Source organism: Leiobunum rupestre, chromosome 1, assembly GCF_980474605.1.
Source record: "Leiobunum rupestre chromosome 1, qqLeiRupe1.1.hap1, whole genome shotgun sequence".
Classification (NCBI taxonomy): domain Eukaryota; kingdom Metazoa; phylum Arthropoda; class Arachnida; order Opiliones; family Sclerosomatidae; genus Leiobunum; species Leiobunum rupestre.
The window spans coordinates 72252901-72269969 of NC_143384.1; the positions used below are offsets into that span (position 1 = coordinate 72252901).

At 38.5% G+C, this 17069-nt stretch overlaps 1 protein-coding gene across 1 annotated transcript; it reads right to left on the reverse strand.

Annotated features, from left to right (window-relative positions):
• LOC149966307 (histidine ammonia-lyase-like) lies at positions 1–15479 on the reverse strand. Its single transcript, XM_090181682.1, has 18 exons — positions 15054–15479; positions 13432–13498; positions 13328–13355; positions 13166–13240; positions 13020–13092; positions 12891–12957; positions 12776–12813; positions 10133–10258; positions 7802–7941; positions 7690–7737; positions 7570–7621; positions 7403–7498; positions 5280–5515; positions 4464–4529; positions 2502–2580; positions 1984–2070; positions 1675–1918; positions 1–350 (listed from the first exon to the last, which is right to left on the reverse strand). Exons 1-18 carry the CDS (start codon positions 15295–15297, stop codon positions 83–85), a joined length of 2034 nt encoding a protein of 677 aa, XP_090037808.1. The 5' UTR covers positions 15298–15479; the 3' UTR covers positions 1–82.
• Positions 15480–17069: the final 1590 nt, after the last annotated feature.

Below are 17069 nucleotides of genomic sequence, written 5' to 3' on the forward strand. Positions count from 1 at the left end.
TAAAGCACATAATTTTTATTTTTTAAACTTATAAAACGTACAAATACAGAAACGATACATAATTATATGCAACTTGGTGGGATTACATCATCTCTTTGTGGTCATCTCGAATGAAGGCCTTTTTGAGCGCGATCAAGTTGTCCGGGGGGCTGTTGCCCAATCCGCTCATCCGCCTCTTCTTGTGTTTCATGGACATGGTCGAGGTTGGTGAGGACGGTCTGGTCTCGATTCTCTGTTCCCGGAAATAGTAATCCATGTGTGGTTTGACGGCATCCCAAACTAGACCTTTCTTCAAGATCTCCGTGCAAGCGTCGATGTCGGGCGACATGAACCTGTCCTTCAACAATGGCCTGGTAGACAAGACGCGTTTTGTAAAAATCAGAACCATTAGAGATTAAACCAGTATTTTTTTATTGAGAGGTTAGAAAACTCTAGGTTTTATTGCGCAACTCGTTCGTCAATTTTAGTCAGGGAATTTTACTGTGCGGTTTTGCACCATCTTTATTAGGCTACCTAAAATTACGTATAAGATATTACCATATGTAACATAATTACTCATAAGTGTGCCTCTGTTTAACATCTCTGTATTAAAAATTTAAATGAGACCTTGTTTCACAGCCACCAAAGAAAATTCGGACTAACGTTGCGTAAAACTGGTTTTAACTTCCTTCCCTCCCCGCCAGAACTAGTTTTGATGACGATAAAACCGTCATCGCCTGCGAGGTGTCGTCAATTACGTCATATCCTTGCAACAAGGTCTCATTTCGAAAAGGTTCTTTCTGGCACACTTATATTACATAGAAATCATTTTATGATACCTATATGATTATTTTGTCATCTTAATTAATTTTAACAAAATTCTAATATTTACACAGAAATTATGTCGAAATGTACAGCCTTTATAATTTAGTCTGCCTGGCTTTGCCATAATTTACCAGAAAAAATAAATACTAGTCCCACTAAGGGTCGTTAGATGGCGTGCCGAGGCACAGTGATATTTCTACCTTTAAATCAGTACTCCTTACATGTACCACTTGTCAGGAACGAACTACGCTATATGGCAAAGATAGAACCATGCATTGATTTCTCAAAAAAAAAGATATTGGCTGCGTTCAGTAACCCTACAAAAGCACAGCGCTGAGTCCGGTTTTGACGTCCCGTTGCCCGTCCGTTGAGCCACTTAGTCATCGGCTGTAAGAGCCGGTTTTTTCGTTGCTCAACGGTCACGTGACGTCGCAGCACGGAGTAAAGCTGGTTTCACACTCGACGGAAAATTAGCAGCGTAAAGTTGAACGTTAGCGGTATATCGAATGGGAATCAATTTTCAGCTCGGCGTTTATTATCGTCTTTCCGGCATATTTTCCGTCGAGTGTGAAACCAGCTTAAGGCTAGCTGCAGACGCCGCAACAGACGATATTTTACAAAATTTACAAGCGTAAAAGCGTTCAACAAGATCCTACGTCACGTTCGCAACCGTCTCAACGAAAATAATTTTTTAGATACTTCGATGAGAGTTGCTGAACGCAGCCCAGGATTTATTTAACATGGCGATTGTTTGAGGTGGACTGGCAAAGTGGGCCGGTGGGAAAATTTTGCTTTACAACTCGAGTTGGCAAAAAGTGGGGTACTATGCCCAACTGAATTAAACGACACCACAAACGACACTTAACGTACTTTACGGAACATCGAACAAGGTCGTAGACCGCTTCCAAGGGTGCTGTGGTCTTGAGCGGTCGAAGGAACTCAATGGCTTGGGTGGCGGCGAATAACTCGATGGCAATGACTCTCTCTACATTCTCGACGACAGTAAGGGCCTTCCTGGCAGCAAACCCTCCCATCGAGACGTGGTCCTCAGTACCGGCGCTAGTGGACAAAGAGTCCACGGATGCGGGATGGCACAATGTTTTGTTTTCGGATACTAAGGGCGTAATTTAAAAGCTTTGTAACTTTTAATTTGGATTAAAATGTGAGGTGGTAATTTACCCAAGGCAGCGGCTGTACAATGAGCTATCATAAAACCAGAGTTCAAACCACCATCTTGTACCAGAAACGCCGGTAATTCACTAAGAGCTAAGGATAGAAAGGTAGTTGTTACTTTCGCGCACCTCTTAAAGATGGCTTTGACGCAGAAGCGACATACCACCCAACAGTGTGTCAGAAAGGTAAATCGTTCAGTGGGAGCTTGTTGCACTGAGGGGAATGAGCTGGGGTCGGGGGTAAGAGTGACGCACGAGCTACGTCATCAAAATTGGAAATTTTCTCCTCTCCAGCGCCGCCGAGTGAGGCGTTTTAGAAAGTATGTCTATGGGCGAGTAAACCGAAGAGAGAAAATCGGTCCAGTAACCGTAGACTAAATATATCGTTGCTAGTATTATTCCAACTAGTAGGTTATGTTGTCTATAGTGAGACTAGCTTTCGCTAGATGTTTTAGCAGGCGCGAAGGTAGAATTGACACACTTTTGGGGCTTATGTGACTTTTGCTTTGACGCAAAGATACTAACATGGATTGACCAATCTCTCAATCCGCCTTTCACTCATGCTGGCCAGTTCGTGGACGGCTATAGCCAAGTAGTCCAAGGCCTAAACGATAATATTTACCATTATTGCAAAGCCTAACTAAATGTATACTACCATAAGTATATCACGTATCTGTTACGAGACAAGTTTCTACCTAGGACGTTAAAATCTACCTTCTCTGGCTACAGGTAATTTTCAATGGGAGCTATTTTCCCGCCAAAACCGCGGAAGCATACACCGAAACAAGGCTCAATATTTACCACATGTATTACTCCGCCTGATTATGTAAAATTTACAGCTTTCCCATTGACGGTTCTGTAACGAAGACATTACCAACTTAAGTCACGTGACCTCGGTCTCTATTATATGCTTTAGTACGCTACCTATAGTTTGTTACTATGGTAACCATGGAACTAATAATTTCGGAGTTCCGGCAGGAAGGGAGTAAATGCTACTAGGTGGTTTCTTTTCGTCTGTGCTCGGACTAAAAGTGTACTCCTTTTACCCTAGAGCTGGTTCCGGAGATGATAATTACTCCGGCCCATAAACTATTCGCTTGTTCCGGAGTATTAGGGCTACTCTTTTTACTCCTTCGGAAAAGGAGGTGTCAAGAGGGTAAATCGGATTTTGTCGTCTGCTAGCCAGAATGTATCTGCTAAAAAGGCCACAGGCAGCCATTTTGGAAGAACGTTTTTACTCCGACTCGAACTACTCGCCACTACAGAATCGGAGTAATATGACGTCATAGCCTTAATCTTCTTACCCTACTCCGAAATCCCGGAACAAGCGAAAAGAAACCACCTAGTATCTTTGTTCACACGCTCCACGAGGAAGGTACCGAGATTTCACGGGTGAACCGGCGAAATAATTACTCGTAATACCTAAATAAATTGCACTTCTACTATAAAATATGATAATTTTCATATAATATTAATAATATTAACAATAATTATTGTTAATCCATGCTGTGCCTAACAGGTTGTGGATATGTTTTCTCCATTCTAAATTGTTGACCAACAATGTTTTGCAAAAATATATGATAGTGGGAATACTCTTTTGGTAAAACATATAACATATAACTGTAATAACTATTCTTACCGAGTAATAAGGTAATAACATAAGTAACATAATAACAATAAGTATGACAATTAACGAGATTTACAACCAAACTGATTTTCATAGCTATTGCGTAATCAAGATGTTTTCTCAGCACAGAGCCCTCTAGTGTCTAAAATACGCGAGACTTCCGCTAAGCCGAAATATCTGGTTTCCGATAGATAGGCTAAATATTGGGCTAAAATGATAAAAATTCAAAAAGGTTTTCTCGGCGCCACGAGCTCATGTTTTTTTTATCACGCGTGATTCGTACGCGGGCTTCAAAACAAAGCCAAAGCCCCTCGCAACTCCAGAACGTGCTCACCGATATTAGGCTTAAATTTTTATCAAAAAGTAGTCATCCAAAACGGTAAGTCGCGAGTCCAAGTCACAGCTTGAAGAGAGTATCAGTGCCGAAAAAAGGTTCTGTTAGAAAATTAGCATTAAAGCAATAGGAAGTGTCATACTTATTGTTATTATGTTACTTATGGTAATAATAATAACAAACTAGGCTAATACTCAAGGCCCCACCATCCTGCGACTTTAATGCCATTAGGGGTTAATTGACGTAGGAGTGTGGTGACTAGACCTTTATGCCACGCGAACCAGCAGCTCCCAGGAAACGGAAGAGCTCGTGGATAAACCCTTTAACCAGTGGGGAGATAACTTTCAAACTCTACGTGGAAGGAGTAGTTTCGAGTTTTAAGCTGGGATCGAACCCGCCTCCTTTTGCTGCTAACCACTCTGGCACTTCATGTACCCAGGTGCATATTTCAAACTCATAATAGAAGTAATATTGATGGATTAATACTTATCTCCTAAGAAATGAATTATACGCTTCTACGACTTACTTTAGCCGGATACTCCCCGTGGAAATTTCCACCCGAAATAATTTCACTTCTTTCTCTAAATACCAGCTAAAATGCTGAGTCAAGGTGGTTAAAACATTTTGAAAGCTAGATGGATTCGAGGCCAAAAAGAGTGGTAGATGGCGCTGCTACTCTACGCTTTTCAGAGGTAGTTTCTGGTTTCTGCTATTGCCAAATTAGATAAAAATGCCTAATTCATTCTGGGGATTGAAATTGCTCATTGTGACCACGGAGAAACCCTAGACAACGTAAAATCAGTACCGGATTTACTGAAGGTGGGGCCCTATGTAGATTTTGGTGGGGGAAAGGAAAGCATACAAACGCAAAACTCGCGTGTCCCGAAGCTAAGCTTATGTCACGAGAATAATGAATTTTCAAATAATAAAGCAACAAGCCTGATATGTTTTCTTTTAAACGGAATCATTGAAAAATCAATTGATTTCATCAGTGGTGGGGGCTTTCTGTTGGTGGCAGCTCATAGGCCTGTGCCTAGTCCTTAATCCGACACTGCGTAAAATATAATAAATACAAATATGAACCATAACCATAATATAATCAGCTAGGCTAATACCCAAGGCACCACCTTAGGCCCAAGTCATCTAGCGACTTATAATGCCTTAAACCGGTGGCCACGTAATTATATACCAGAAAATGTCCTTACGCTACTGACTGCCAAACGTTAATAGCGCCTGCTATTGCACTACCTATCTAGTTTTCGACACCAACCAAAAGAGGGCGTAGCGATAGTCTTCGTTCGCGGATAGAGACAGGACATTGTCAAGACATTAGTAAGGATACGGGGTTGTCGGTAGCGCTGTTCATTTCGGTGGTAATGATGCCCCGGACAAAATCGATACTATCGTGGACTATTCCGTGGACTTGAGGACAGCAACGCAAGGTGTAGGCGTCCTGAACTCGGTTGCAGAAACGGTGGCTTTCGGCTAGTTCCGACGGGTGAGTGGCCGAGTGTAGGAGTGACCGCAGCCGTCTGGCCACCAACATTTGACCAGGATGCGGACGAATTCGCTGAATATCTTCACAAGATATTAATGTTGTTTATTTTTGTTCTTGAACTCCAAATTGACCAAAGTTACGATAGCACTAAATTGACAAAAGCTACAACCACACCAAATCGGCAAAAGATACGACAACATGAAATTGGGAACAGCTCCAACACGAAATTCGCCAGAGTTACGATAACACGAAATTGACCAAAGCTACGACAATACCAAATTGGCAAAAGTTACGATAACACGAAATTGGAAGCAGCTACAATAACACGAAATTCGCCAGAGTTACGATAACACGAAATTCGCCAGAGTTACGATAACACGAAATTCACAAGAGTTACGACAACACGAAATTTGAAAAAGCTACGACAAAAGTTACGACAACACGAAATTGGAAACAGCTACGATAACACGAAATTCGCAAGAGTTACGATAACACGAAATTGGCCAAAGTTACGACAACACGAAATTTGAAACAGCTACGACAACACGAAATTGACAAGGGTTACGAAAACACGTAATTGGAAACAGCTACGATAACACGAAATTGACAAGGGTTACGAAAACACGTAATTGGAAACAGCTACGATAACACGAAATTCACAAGAGTTACGACAACACGAAATTGGAAGCAGCTACGATAACACGAAATTCGCAAGAGTTACGATAACACGAAATTCACAAGAGTTACGACAACACGAAATTTGAAAAAGCTACGACAAAAGTTACGACAACACGAAATTGGAAACAGCTACGATAACACGAAATTCGCAAGAGTTAGGATAACACGAAATTGGCCAAAGTTACGACAACACGAAATTTGAAACAGCTACGACAACACGAAATTGACAAGGGTTACGAAAACACGTAATTGGAAACAGCTACGATAACACGAAATTCACAAGAGTTACGACAACACGAAATTGGAAGCAGCTACGATAACACGAAATTCGCAAGAGTTACGATAACACGAAATTCACAAGAGTTACGACAACACGAAATTTGAAAAAGCTACGACAAAAGTTACGACAACACGAAATTCACAAGAGTTACGACAACACGAAATTTGAAAAAGCTACGACAAAAGTTACGACAACACGAAATTGGAAACAGCTACGATAACACGAAATTCGCAAGAGTTACGATAACACGAAATTGGCCAAAGTTACGACAACACGAATTTTGAAACAGCTACGACAACACGAAATTGACAAGGGTTACGAAAACACGTAATTGGAAACAGCTACGATAACACGAAATTCACAAGAGTTACGACAACACGAAATTGGAAGCAGCTACGATAACACGAAATTCGCAAGAGTTACGATAACACGAAATTCGCAAGAGTTACGATAACACGAAATTTGAAAAAGCTACGACAAAAGTTACGACAACACGAAATTCACAAGAGTTACGACAACACGAAATTGGAAACAGCTACGATAACACGAAATTCGCCAAAGTTACGACAACACGAAATTGGCCAAAGTTACGACAACACGAAATTTGAAACAGCTACGACAACACGAAATTGACAAGGGTTACGAAAACACGAAATTGGAAACAGCTACGATAACACGAAATTCGCCAGAGTTACGATAACACGAAATTGGCCAAAGTTACGACAACACGAAATTTGAAACAGCTACGACAACACGAAATTGACAAGAGTTACGACAACACGAAATTGGAAGCAGCTACGATAACACGAAATTCGCAAGAGTTACGATAACACAAAATTCACAAGAGTTACGATAACACGTAATTGGAAACAGCTACGATAACACGAAATCAGCAAAAGTTACGATAACACGAAATTCGCATAACTTACGACAACACAAAATTGGCAAAAGTTACGAGATAAAATAGGCAAAAGCTACGATAACACGAAATAGACAAATGTTACGTTACCACTATCGAACGCCCTGGTGGTGCCTTTTAAAACTTCCACGGACAGGGCTGCCACCACGTCGGCCTGTCGTGCTATGATAGTCGCGCGTTCCACCGCTATTTATCAAAAATGAAAATGAAAATTACGATTTCAATTAGGGACGAAACTAGTCACTATTTTAACGTACCTTCGGCGCCTATGGACGTTATCAACTGCGTACCGTTTAATAGAGCTATACCCTGGGGGTCAGATAAAGGTCAAATTATAATCTACATTGATTTGAAATATAACGAGATTGCGAAGTCACCTCTTTCGCTTTCAAATTGACCGGTTTGAGCTTGTGAGACTCCAGAACCTACAATTTCAATGTCATATTGAGTTAAAGGTTAAAAGAACGAATATATTTGGTAGTTACTGACGTATTTGGCCTCTCCCCACCCGCTTTCGGGGCTCCACATTTTGCCCTCTCCCATCAGGCCCAGTGCCAAGTGGGACAAAGGCGCCAAATCGCCGCTGGCACCGACAGTTCCCTTCTCGGGTACCCAAGGTAAACAAGACGCTGTAAACGGAAATTGAAGACATTGAAATACCATTCAATCACGTAATCTTAAATGACGTATAATCGTAAATAAGGTATATTCGTAAATAACGTATAATCGTAAATAACGTATAATCGTAAATAACGTATAATCGTAAATAACGTATAATCGTAAATAACGTATAATCGTAAATAACGTATAATCGTAAATAACGTATAATCATAAATAACACATAAACACAAGTATGACCAAAAGTGACTTAATTACCAATGGTCAGTTAGGCTATTACCCTTGGCGCCACCTTAGGCCCAAGTCATCTAGTGTATTTTAGTGGGTACTTCTGCCATATTTGGGTAGTTCTAAAATTCAGAACTACCCAAAATGTTTCATACGGGAAGTCATTTTGCGTAGTTAAAAAATTGACAGTTAAGGTATTGTTCTAAAAAAAGTACTCTGCCAAGCTCAAGTTTTACTCTCGCTACAGCGTTAACGAACGTAACTAACAAGGAGACATCCCGAAGTGTAACCCACCGATTTTGTTCAAACTCGGGGGATTGGTAGACCTTCGTGTAAATTGAAAAATCCTAAAGGGAATTTATTCAATGGCAACGAAAAAGGTTTTTTTCAACAAAAAATTGAAATTTTCCCCTGTAGAAAATTTGAAGAAATTTCAAAATTTCGAAAATGCCAAAAATAGAACAAATAGATAATTTAAAAAAAAACATCAAAATTAATCAACTTTTGATCAATTTGAGGTCAAAATCCCATGTTATTTTCAATGGGAAAATTTTATATTTTGTGTTGTCAAAAGCATTTTTCGTTGCCATGGCAAAACGGTTGCCCATGGAATAAATTCCCTTTAGGATTTTGTAAGTTACATGAAGGTCTACCAATCCCCCGAGTTTGAACAAAATCGGTGAGTTACACTTCGGGATGTCTCCTTGTAAGTACAACAATCCGAGCGATTTAGTAAGTCAGCCTGGCTGCTAAGCTGTAAAAGCTAATAATTAAATTAGCTCGTTAGATCGTTGTACTAGTGGCGACTTGGGGGGGTGGTGGTAGAAAGCAGAATCACATTTTTGTAGTTCTGAAAACCCTTAAAAAAGACCCTGATTGTTGGCACTGGAGGAGGGAGGGTATACATTGAGGGAGGGAATAAAGTGCAAAGTAAAAATAGTGCTGCCTGGTGAGAGATTAAAGAACTAACGAGACACTGGAAAATGTATGAACTGGCACATTTTTTAGTAATTATAAATAAGTAATAATTATAATCAGCTAGGCTAATACCCAAGGTATCACTTTAGGCCCAAGTCATCTAGTGACTTTTAAGGCCTTTTCCCAGCTGGATAATGCGAGGGGGTAGCCACTTTAGAAATATGGTGTACAAATAGCGAGAAATCCAAATAATTTTTTCCGGAAATCTATAAATCCACAAGAAATATAGGAAATATTAGAAATCCACGAGAAATATTAGAAATCTCGAGAAATCCAAAGAAGTATCGGAAATAATTGAGAAATACTGGAAATATTTGAGAAATATCGGAAATATTTGAGAAATATCGGAAATATTTGAAAAATATCGAAAATATTTGAGAAATATCGGAAATATTTAAGAAATATCGGAAATATTTAAGAAATATCGGAAATATTTGAGAAATATCTAAAATATTTAAGAAATATCGGAAATATTTGAGAAATATCGGAAATATTTGAGAAATATCGGAAATATTTGAGAAATATCGGAAATATTTGAGAAATATCGGAAATATTTGAGAAATATCGGAAATATTTGAGAAATATCGGAAATATTTGAGAAATATCGGAAATATTTGAGAAATATCGGAAATATTTGAGAAATATCGGAAATATTTGAGAAATATCGGAAATATTTGAGAAATATCGGAAATATTTGAGAAATATCGGAAATATTTGAGAAATATCTAAAATATTTAAGAAATATCGGAAATATTTGGAAATCAGAAATATGGTGTACAATTTTTTTCCAAGTGGCTACCCCCTCGGGATAATGTCACAGAACGTTTCAACAGAGTAGTAACGGATAACGAAGAATCGTAAGTACTCATCGAAATAATTTTTTATATGGTTATTGACGCAACAAGCTATCAGTAAATAATTAGTTCTGGAGAATCGGAAGTGGCGTACTTATTACTATTATGTGACTTATGGTAAAAGGAATCTGGGGCACATTACCATTGAAAGCGTCCACGAGTTGCTCAAGCGTTTCCAATGAGATCCCGCTGTATCCTTTGGAAAGTACGTTTATACGAAGCGCCAAAAGCATCCTGGTTTTTTCGGGGCTCAAAGGCTGACCCACACCTAAACAAAAGTTCAATTTATAGCTTATGACGTCATAACTTTCGATCACCATAGAAACCGTCTAAACATCAAAAGCTCAATATTTATCCAATCTGCTAAAACCAAAGATAATATAAATCTCGTATTCTATCGGTTCGAGTATTTCGTAAGTTTTATCATTACTTTCAATTTGTTAAGGTTTAGCTTTTTTGTTCCCTTTTTACCTCTCCGAGGGGACTTTGTACCCTAGGAGGGGTTATACAGCCACCGTGTCTGTCTGTCTGTGGGTCTGTCTGTCAGGCCTGCGAACGCGTTCGAATTTTCGGGGCAAAGGGTAATCACTGCGTACGCAGTTTCTTAGAATCAGGGAAAACGTTTCTCCAAAAGCGACCTCTTTTTGTCATTGGGTGTAGTATAATTTTTTAAACGGTCGGGATTCGAACCCGAGCCCTCTTGCACGACAGGTTAGCGTTCTACCGCAGAACCACGGATACAGTTACGCTTCATTGAAAATTAAAAACTCTTCCGAGGAGAGGTATATTTTGGCTTGCCAACTTGTTATTATGGACGTTTCTGCCTTTTCGCGTATTTTAACTGCATTAACTTTAACCATAAGTAAATGAACCGAAGTTATCGAAATAGCGCTCAGAATAGGAGGGCGTTTTCCTTATGAAAATGATGAGAAAATCGAGTCGAATAAAAGCTAATTTCCATCCCCGTCTTTTGACGGGATAAATTGCACTTGGGAATTGTGGGTATAGCTATTTCTATGTATAAAAAATGGTTTCATAAAAACAAAAACGTTTTTTATTTCGGTCTAGGAGCGCGCAAAATTTCCAATTCGAGGTCAAAATCATACAAAATGTAACTTCATAAGGAAAACGCCTCCAACATGGGGAGTATAGCAGTCTGATAACTGCGGTTCATTTACTTCTGCTTTAACTTACCGTACATTTCATTCTCCACAAATATCCCACTGTGTGGCTTTCCGTTGCTACGCAACGCGTTTTGAAATTATTAATGTTTAGGCTTAGCTTCAGTTTTCGGTTTAGTCGCAAGGCAAATTCCTTCTCCAATTAGGGCAAACCGGAAATTCTTGATATATTTTAATTTCATTTGAATTGGTTTTTTTAAGATATATTTGGTCCGAGTTTCGCGATTTAATCTTATCCTCGAAGACCTAGTGGTTCAAGTATTTCGTAGGTTTTATCATTACTTTAAATTTTTTAAGGTTTAGCTTTTTTGCCCCCTTTTATTATGGACGTTTCTACCTTTTCGCGTATTTTAACTCGAAATAACTTCCTCGGGCGTAGTCAATAGCGTTTAGTCACTTCCTTTAGGACCTTTCAAAAAAATAGCTCCGTAGTTACCATGGTAACGGCCAACTTTGATGAACAGCTGCTCGCTCAACAGAGCGTCTTCAAAGTTGGTCGTGATAGGACAATTGGTGGATCTTAAAATTCATTTTGCGCGTGAAAATACGCCGCCATTCTAGGGTATAAAAGCGGTTAAAAAAGCCTGCTATACCTCACAGTGTAAAGGTACTGGCACGTGCAAAAATTTATTTTGAAATCGGTCAATAACACGCGGCGCCCGATGGCGGCAGAGTTTTCGGAGGCCACGTGCGGAAAGTGGGTAAATGCTTCGTTAACAGTCAGTCAGAAAGCTCTAAGTATTGGAATCTAGGGTACGCAGCTCTATATTATCTTTGGTAAAATAGGCAGTTAAAAGTGATATTTTAGAAATGGCATTTAGCATGAGTCTATAGTTTATAGAGTATACACGTTTTCGTATAGCGATCGATACGAATGACGTCACACAAATATTACATGAACGACGTCACAAATATAACACGAATGACGTCACACAAATATAAAACGAACGACGTCACCAATATTACACGATTGAAGTCACCAATATTACACGAACGACGTCACCAATATTACACGAACGACGTCACCAATATTGCACGAACGACGTCACAAATATTACACGAACGACGTCACCAATATTACACGAACGACGTCACATAAATAGTACACGAACGACGTCACAGAAATATTACACGAACGACGTCACACAAATATTACACGAACGACGTCACACAAATATTAAATGAATGACGTCACAAATATTAAATGAACGACGTCACACAAATATTACACGAACGACGTCACACAAATATTAAACGAATGACGTCACAAATATTAAATGAACGACGTCACACAAATATTACACGAACGACGTCACAGAAATATTACACGAACGACGTCACAAAAATATTACACGAACGACGTCACACAAATATTACACGAATGACGTCACAAATATTACACGAATGACGTCACAAATTTTACACGAACGACGTCACAAATATTAAAAGAATGACGTCACAAATATTAAACGAACGACGTCACACTTATATTACACGAACGACGTCACAAATATTAAACGAACGACGTCACACAAATGTTACACGAATGACGTCACAAACATTTCACGAATTACGTCACACAAATATTTAAAAGCATAGCTTACCAGCCGCGTGCGATCGTACTAAGTTTTGTTGAAGTTCGCTATATTAGTATTAACGGTTAAAAAATCGTTTTAGAAAATCATTTAAACAAAAAGAATCAAGTTAATTTTAACTAACAGAAGTTTATCGTTTGATATAACGACTCTGGCGAATTTTCCAAATCCGGTGTTGACGCCGTAAGCGACTGAAAATTTATATAAACTATAAATTATTTATTTATTTATTTATTTTTGAAATAACTCTGACCTTTATTTTCTTTCATAACTTCTTCCAAAAGTTCCCGGGCTCCCAAAACTCTCTTTTTTGCATCTTCAGTTAACTACACAGTTTAAAATTAATCGTTTTAGAAATAATTAATTTTATATTCACATCAGTTCCCCTAATTAACGAACTTCTATTTTGAACTTCCATTGGCCCAATTCTAAGAGATCATTTGTACCCAAAGAAAAACCATCCAAAGCGATGTACTAAGATAAAGTAGTGATAAGAGTTCAATGTCAGAAAACATAATTTTAGGTCACCTCGTAAAAATTTCAATATTATGTTAAAAATACCTCCGATGGTGATTTGAAATTACCGGGACTGTTAAACGGTTGAAAATTTGAAATAAATTAATTAATTAAAAATTACAGATTTAAAATTTAAAAATTATTTTTACACTTGTTCTGGAACGTAGCGAATTTCTGCTGGACCAGTCACCGGACATTCGTGATCGGACTGCAACACTGGAACATTTCCAACATTGTTGTACCATAAACGAATAAATTATTATCCAAGACAGTTATCCAGTACCTTTCCAGGCACTAAAATTTTCGTGTACTCAAGTTAACACACTAACACCCCACCTGATGTTGGAGAAGAACACGAACCGGAATTGGGTCCATCTACTAATTTCTTAAAACTCTTTGACGTAATTTTACCCCAAGTGACGTAATTCCGCATTTGCAAAATTTTTGCAAAAGGGTTACGTTCAGCAGCGGCGTTGGTAAAAAAATTCCTTTGGGGGCCTGGGCCATTTTGTTTATCCAAAAATTCATATAGTTAAAACGTGAGCTAGATAATGTTCAGCTCTTAATCTTTATTATTATATTCTTTTTTTCAAAAAGTGTTTACAGGGTACCCGACGAGGCGATTTTCTATTTTAACGAATCTATCGAAATCAATTTTACGCTTATTTCATATTATTGTTACTTGCGTCTTCAATATCAAAATAACTTTTGTAAAAAGAGGGAATTCGGACGAAATTAAAGGCTGAGAGGTTATAATTTTCCCCTAATTTTAGTTCTGTGGAGCTCTGCCCCCGTATGTTTTCCCCCCAGGGCCCCACGGGTTCGCCGCAACTGGTTACGTTGAGAAGACGCGTTTTGGAGACGATAGCTGTCCTGGATAATCTTTGGTTTGCCTACGGTTACGGGCAACTTTGATCACGCGCTGTTCGCGCTACAGCCGCCAACCCAATCGCCTTATTTTCATGTACAAGGATTTTCCCGCTAGGTGAAATTTGGCGCTCCAACCTGACAAATTTATTATATTGGCTACAATGCAAAACAAAAAATGTTATTAACTCGTCTTATACGCTTAATTTAAAATACCACATATATATCGAAAAATTTTGCAATTAAATGGTAATAATACATGTTACTTTATTAATATTTATAAGTTTTGTAATTGCGTAAAAATGACAATAGAGTAATGGCACTATGACGTCCTAGTACGTCACCCATGCTCTTTCCTATAGATAAAAAATTTGCGACCAAAATGGCGGCCATGGCCAAAGCTACGGAGTGCTACTACTCTACAATACCATTTTAATATGAATAAGTTTGAATTCCCCACCATTGGTCTGTATTAAAACACTATTTTAAACAAAATATTCCGCTAGGGGCGCTCAACTCTTACGTTGAGTTTGCAAGTTATCTCCCCACTGGTTTAAGGGGTTTCCCCGAACTCTTCGGTTTCCCCTTCCGTAAAAACTTGTAGAGGTTAACGGTAATAGTTAGTGTAGGGAGCTGTTGGCTCGCGTGGCATGACGGGCTTGCTACCACCCTCCTACGCATTGTAACCCGACCACCTTAATTAATGGCTTTAAAAGTTGCTTGATGACTTAGGCTTAAGGTGGTCTAGCTGATTATTATTATTATTATTATAGATATCTTTGGCACGTAGGTTAACATAGAAACTTCAACGAATGGGTTGGCCGTTATAGCGCGAACAGCGAGTGATCAAAATTGGCCGTGCTACGGTTGTACATATTTGGTTTTTAAATGATTGATGACTTACCAACTGAGACAAAGTCGTCGTCATCGAGAATGTTGCTAACTTGGTCATCCGGGTCCAAAATAGCCCCTCCTTTGGTCTTGCGGACCTCGTAGACGCATTCCGCCTTACCAGGAACGTGACTACTTTGTGGTTTCAATTTAAAGTACCGCTTCAGAGCTTCGTCGCCCAGCCATCGTACCGTTTTGGCTCCATCTGTGCAAGGTACCGCGAACCATTCCCCGCGAACTCTGGCAGATATTTTCATCTTTAATAATGCAATCTCTTTGCCAGGTGTTCTAAGATTACCCGGAGACTTTCAGTTGTTTAAAGTAACGTTGTATACTAAGGTTATTGATTAATAATGAAAATTAAAAACGGGCTTATATACTAAGGTAATTTATTAATAATGAAAAATATGAATTCCCAAATAAACCTTGAACCGGTCACTACCGAATCACAAACGAATATGGTGCTTTTATCAGAGGATTCGAAGTAATTATTGGTAATTTCGAAATTCCGTGAAAAACACGAGATGATAAACGGCGACTGTTTGAACCAATTAGAAGTTCTTAAAGAATCTTTATCGAGAGATTGAAGAAATTGCATGATTTTCCGAAGACGGGCCACCCTTTGAAAAATCTCAAATCGAAACCGATACTTTGTCGTCCCCATCAATTTGAACTTTCTCTGGGCCATTTCGACGATTTGATTTTTGATAATTGGACGATATTTTGGTCTGTTGTCTAGGCAAAGACGATTTTTTTGCACCGCTTGACGTAGATCTAGGAAATTTGATACGCGCTTTTAGCATTTGACAAATTTTTGGACCGAAAGACGGGCTTAATAAATGAGCGGGAAAATTAATAGTTTGACGTTATCGTAAAAAAATCATATTTTATCATAGGAATATTTCTCTTTTTCGAATTCATTAGTTTGTTAGTTTAAACATTAACTTTATGACGATAAATATCTTATATTTAGTAAGCTTAATTATACAGGGTTCATACAAAATTTTCCCTGACTTTGTTAGGTTTTAGCTGACCAATTTTCCAAATTTTACCTAACCACTTTTGTACTGTAAATGAAAGATTTGAGGTAAAATCTTGCAAAATATTTAATATTTTTTTGGGAACCATTTTCCAATCCCCGGACTTTTGGGAACCATTTTCAAATTCCCTGACCTTTTTGGAAACCTTTTCAAATTCCGTGACCTTTTTGTTTCAAATTCACTGACCTTTTTGGAACCATTTTCAAATTCCCTGACCTTTTTGGAACCATTTTCAAATTCCGTGACCTTTTTGGAACCATTTTCAAATTCCCTGACCTTTTTGGAACCATTTCCAAATTCCGTGACCTTTTTGGAACCATTTTCAAATTCCGTGACCTTTTTGGAACCATTTCCAAATTCCCTGACCTTTAAGGAACCATTTTCAAATTACCTGACTTTTTTTTAACCATTTTCAAATTCCCTGACCTTCTTGGAACCAATTTCAAATTATCTGACCTTTTTGGAACCATTTTCAAATTCCCTGACTTTTTTTTTGCAAATTCCCTGAACTTTGTGGAACCATTTCCAAATTCCCTCACTTTTCCAACCCAGTTTTTCAATTTCCCTGACTTTTTTGGAACCATTTCCAAATTCCCTGACCTTTTTAGAACCATTTTCAAATTCGTGACCTTTTTGGAACCATTTCCAAACTCCGTGACCTTTTTGGACCATTTTCAAATTCCGTGACCTTTTTGGAACCATTTCCAAATTCCCTGACCTTTAAGGAACCATTTTCAAATTCCGTGACCTTTTTGGAACCATTTCCAAATTCCCTGACCTTTAAGGAACCATTTTAAAATTACCTGACTTTTTTTTAACCATTTTCAAATTCCCTGACCTTCTTGGAACCAATTTCAAATTATCTGACCTTTTTGGAACCATTTTCAAATTCCCTGACTTTTTTTTGCAAATTCCCTGAACTTTGTGGAACCATTTCCAAATTCCCTGACTTTTCCAACCCAGTTTTTCAATTTCCCTGACTTTTTTGG